Source organism: Bremia lactucae, linkage group LG8, assembly GCF_004359215.1.
Source record: "Bremia lactucae strain SF5 linkage group LG8, whole genome shotgun sequence".
Taxonomy (NCBI): domain Eukaryota; phylum Oomycota; class Peronosporomycetes; order Peronosporales; family Peronosporaceae; genus Bremia; species Bremia lactucae.
The window spans coordinates 999,697-1,004,862 of NC_090617.1; the positions used below are offsets into that span (position 1 = coordinate 999,697).

Here is a 5,166-nt window from a genome sequence, read left to right on the forward strand (position 1 = left end):
CGATGGTGACGCCGACTGTGAGTCGAGCGTCGTTCGGGTGAGGAAGACGGTGAAGGCGAAAAGCTATCAGACCGATTCCTCCCTCAACGAACAGGACTTGGAGAGCGAGGGGCATCACGCGAGTAACGCGGATCCCTCAGCATTATCCGTCTGAAAAGGTCCAAGCGAGTCTTCAGGTGTTCATAACCCTGACGAGCCTTCACTCGGACATCAACGAGATCCGAGGTCAGTCGCGAGACTTGACTCTCGAAATCTGCAATACGTCGTTCAGCAGCGTTTAACGCATGCGACTGAAAGGACAAAAAAAGGGCAGCCTCAAGTAGTTGGGCGAGATCACCAATCCTATCGGGCGCCGCCTGCACTAATGCATGCGGGTGGGAATCAACGCTTCCTTGTTGGAAGGTTGCTTCTCCACCGCTCCGTGAGGCAAGGGTATCAGATCCTCGTCCAAAGGAAAAATTACTTGGAGAGTTTTGACTCTTGGTCACCGATCGATACCCTACGTATTGATGTTCCCGGCTTGGTCGCTGCCTATGAAAAGGAGCACCAGCTGAAGCCTCTCCGCTAGTCTCAAATGGACTAGCAAAGTAGCGTTGTGAGAAGAAACAGGGGATACTGTACCGCTCATGAATTCTTTCACGCGCAATCGGGCGAAAATAATTCGCTGCGTCCGCTGTTTCATCGCATCGGAATGCAGATGAATGCGGCGCAGGAATTCCGCCTCGTATTGGTCGGGCGTTTTATTCGAACGCAACACGACCGGGATCGGAAAAATATGCCCAAGCGATTTTCCGTGAGCCCTCCATGATTTAAAGACGCCGTAATAATTATGTGCGTCTTGAAGGGTGCGCTCTAGAAGAGACGCTCTTGGCCCGTTTAAACGAGGTTATTTAGATGGAGGGGGCATCAGTGATATGCCACCCGTCACATAACCACGTTCAAAACGCTGGCTTGTGACACCGACTGAGCACGTTCACGTGTCGTCAGCGGAGCTTTAGGCTCCGAAGCCTCTATGTCAGAACCATTATGGATTATGGTCTGATCAAAAGGCGTTGTTGTTATACCCAACGGAGAAGCGGCTGCGGCTTTATGGGTAGCGCTCTCATTATCTGTCGCTGCGCTATCCAGCGCAGACGACGAGACAGCATTCGTAAATGCTGCTGTCTCAATGTTGTGAGCAATGAGAGAAGTTTGGATGGGCAATAATGCGCCATCATTCTAGGTTAGGTGGGCGTCTTCGCTGACGACCCACCAACGTGGCCCCTTTTAGGTGGCATCTTTGGCGCCGTGACTGGAAACACAGGTTGCTAGAGTGATTGAGTGAACTAGTGGTACGTAAAGCTGCTCGCAGATCCTCGCTCCTCTTTGACAAGTTCAAAATGTAAATTTATTTTTGAAGGGGAGGATAGTGTAACGGGCTAAAGTTGCCATAATGTTACACAGTCCCCGTTAACTACACTTGGTGTACTTAAGGGGATGATTGATTACTAAAATAAAGTAATTGGACCCAGCACTCAGGTGTGGTTCACATTTGTGGCCAACCCTGTGTATGTGATGCACATGGGTGCTTTCACATTAGGGGGGTGACACCTAGCGTCATCCGTTACGCGAGGAATCTAGAAAGATACGCTCGCAATACATATTAAGTGTTCTCTATAGAGATGACATTTTGATTGGTAAAAATAAGTATTTATATTAAATATAAATCAGTCTGAAAACTACTTCCTACTTAGTAAGTGCGCACGAGGAGCCGGATTACCGCTCCCGTGACGACACTTAACTAAAGTACTTAAAGCGTTGGGTGAGGTCGCTAACGCGCCCACCACAACTACCTCACTGCACGCAAGAGAAGCTGGTTATACCGCTTCCTCGCTGTGCTAGGGTGTGTCTCTAAGTAGAGCGTGGCCGCATTACGACGTGGCCCGTCTACAGCACGTACTAGTGTATGTGAAGTGACGTGAGGCACCACATGCACTGAAACAGTGCGAAGTGAACTTGTACTGAAGCAGTACAATTCGGCATAGCCCCGTTACATTAAGAATATTAAACTTCGTATAGCGCCTAATAATCGTGTTAAGTAACGATTGGCGTGTTGATTTAAATTTACATTAACTAAACAACAGAGCTGTTGACTGGTGGCTTCAATATTAATAAATTTAATAATATTGAAAAAATAAAGTATAAACTATTAAATTATAACAATTCATACTCTGCTATAATTTTCTCGTATAGAAAAAATATCTATTATTCCTCTAATAAGAAATAAATCTATGTAATGAAGCCCCGTAAAATCAACACTCATGCTGCCAAACAAATAATTACTTATTTCTTTTCATGCTTTTCATTAAATCACAAAGACGCCAATAGTTGCAGCCTCTCTTGTTAAAAATATGCACACGTTCTTATGGTACCCTTCCTTTACGTTTAAATAGTCGCTAGCTACAAGCTTGGCTAAAATTTTGACTTCGTTGTACGATTCGAGTTCGCAAGCTTTCAAGCCCCAAATGATTTACTTTTCTCATCGCTCTGCAGCTGTTCTTTAGCCGAAATATAACATAAATATGATCAAATAATGCAGCGAGGCGACTACTTCGAAGTTTCGACACTGTTAATTGTTTCATAGGGACATCAGGCCGTTTAGATCGGTGAAACAACACTCTCATGATTTGCATGATAATAAGACGCGTGACGTCTATTAAAGACGACAACCGTGGAGTTATGCACCATCATATTGAATCTAATTAAAACGATTAGACACTAGGTATAATCATACTGCAGCAATTCAAAGGTACCGATCTACTCGATAACACGACTGACAACACTATCCGCTGGTTGCTAAGAAAGTCTAATGGACATCAAGAAGCCTTTGGAGAATGATATCTTGTGGCCATTGTTCCACCGGATACTTACTCATCATATCCTTGTATTCGGGAAGTAACTCTAACGCGCGTCTGTAGACAGGCCCTGACGCCAATGAGGCCAGCTTCTCGAAATTGTCAATATTTATAATGGCAGTTGCCAAAACTTGTAGAACTTTTCGGCTGTAAAGGTTACTGAAAGCCGGTCCATCACTGTTTTTTTCGATGCGTGATGTGCCAGGGGACTTTTTCCTCCCTTCCGGGAAATAGAATGCTTTATTGAGATAGTCCTTGTAGCGGTCAACCATGCCTTTGCGCTTTTTAATTGTCTTGGAACCGATTCTTTTTTCAGTTCTTGAGGACGCACACCGAGCAAATTCATCGTTTTTAAAGAAACAGGTTTGGTCGCCGCTTCCTTTTGGAGGCTATTTTTTGCGACATCATAGAGAAAAAAGGGATCTTACGATCTGATCGCAACTCAATAAAGCAACTGTAGAATTTAAGACGCTTCTGACTAGCAAAGATCTCGTACCCATGGGAGAAAGATGGCTAATTATTGTACGGCTCGACTCTCAGTGCAAGGAAGTATCCTTTTTAGTACTGCATTTATACAAAGAGATGAGTATGGACCGATGCTCTTAGCCACTGCATTACCCGCAAAGATCAAGTCTGCGGCAAGTGCTCGCCGTCCATAAGTTGCGGGGTTGTAATTCATGTTCTTTTGGTGGCTTTCAACGTGCCACACTTTCATCTGTAGTAGGATAGCAGAGGGAGAAGTGACATTTACTGGCGAGCGGCCTGTACTTGGACAATATGACGTATTTCATTTCTTAGCAGCTAACTGCCTCCAAAGCTACGGATAGGACTCAAGTGTTGCCTCTGAAGCCAATTGGTGGCACGATTGCAACCCATCGCTGGGTTTTCCTTTTATGTATACTTTACGGAGGCTGCGGGTCAAAGGTCTCGTTTTGCCACAAGGTTCGCCTGCCTGCACTTCCGGCTCTCTGATTTGTGCAAATGGCTACTGCAACTTAAGCCAGATGATACTCATGCCAAAGGACTTGTTGTCTTCTAGTCAGTAATATTTGCAGTTTGCTTTTAATCTACGCGATGAAAATTGTAATCAATACATTTTGGCTAATCACAGCATGTATCTAACACAAGTTGTTGCTAAAGTGTTGAAATACTTTTTCGAACACTTCGCAGAGCCAGTCTCACCTACTTTTCAGTGCAACTCGAGTGTGATGAAAGACCAGACAACGGATGCAAGAAATAGGTGCTCAAAAAGTAGCAGTCTCCCGCTTATTTTTTTGCGACAAGCAGTTTCTCACAGCTCTAGGCTCAGATTTGTCAAAGATCTACCGTGATTATGTGCCAAAACTTTAGAAACACCAAAATGAAAGGTCTCTTGATGAAGCTGGGCTGCTTGAAGGCGAGAATTTGTGAGCCAGGAGCCCATTAACGTCCTTCACATACCTTCAGGATGGACCTTTTCCGCTAATCCTTCCTCATTATTTTCGATACCAAAACAGAGGAAGCGTTAAAAATTATCTCTATTTTTGGTTTAAATTCCCTCAACTTGCGGAATCTCGAGCCTAAGACGGGTATCGACATCTGTGTCAGGTATTTGCGTCGAGGAAGCTGCAACTTCCATCACATGCTACAGTCCCGAGCTGGTTGCTCACCTTTTATTATGCTCAGTCGCTGCGCTGGCGCTACTTGAGAATTCGAGGACGTGAAGGTATTGATAAACGCGGTGGCGGCCAAGACTAGACTCATTGGGGATGGTGATTAACCCTGGCCTTGTACGAGATTCTTAAATGCAAGAAAGTGTTTGTCATTGGTTGCCAAGACTAAGAAGCGATGATTCTGTGACGCATTGTTTCTTGTGTGTTTGGAGTCAGACATTGTGAAAAGCTATAGACACGATTTCTTAACGCCGAATGCAGTGGTGTGCCGATACATTATAGAATTTCTTAGAAGAGGAATAATTAATATTATGTTTTATGGAATGAAATAAGCAAGAAGTACAAATAATTATCTTCATTAATAATGTGACTTAATAATCCAATATTACCAAGCTTGGTATTATTGACGCAATAAGATATTAGTTCTATTAATTGTTTTAATACAATTCCGCCAATCGTCGCAAGGCACGACTGTGCGGTGCGCAAGTAGGCACCATATGTAACGCGGTGTGTAGTTTCATGAAATTAACATTTAAAAATGTTAATTAATATATTATCGAAAAGGTAGAGAATATTTGGAGAATATTATCTTACGTGGTAATATTCGGAAGACTTATCCA

General features: G+C 43.8%; 1 protein-coding gene across 1 annotated transcript; it reads right to left on the reverse strand.

Moving 5' to 3' along the window:
• Positions 1-2,845: 2,845 nt before the first annotated feature.
• Positions 2,846-3,166, reverse strand: CCR75_009426 (uncharacterized protein; the record flags this gene model as incomplete). Its single annotated transcript, XM_067967465.1, has 1 exon — positions 2,846-3,166. One exon carries the CDS (start codon positions 3,164-3,166, stop codon positions 2,846-2,848), a length of 321 nt encoding a protein of 106 aa, XP_067823518.1.
• Positions 3,167-5,166: the final 2,000 nt, after the last annotated feature.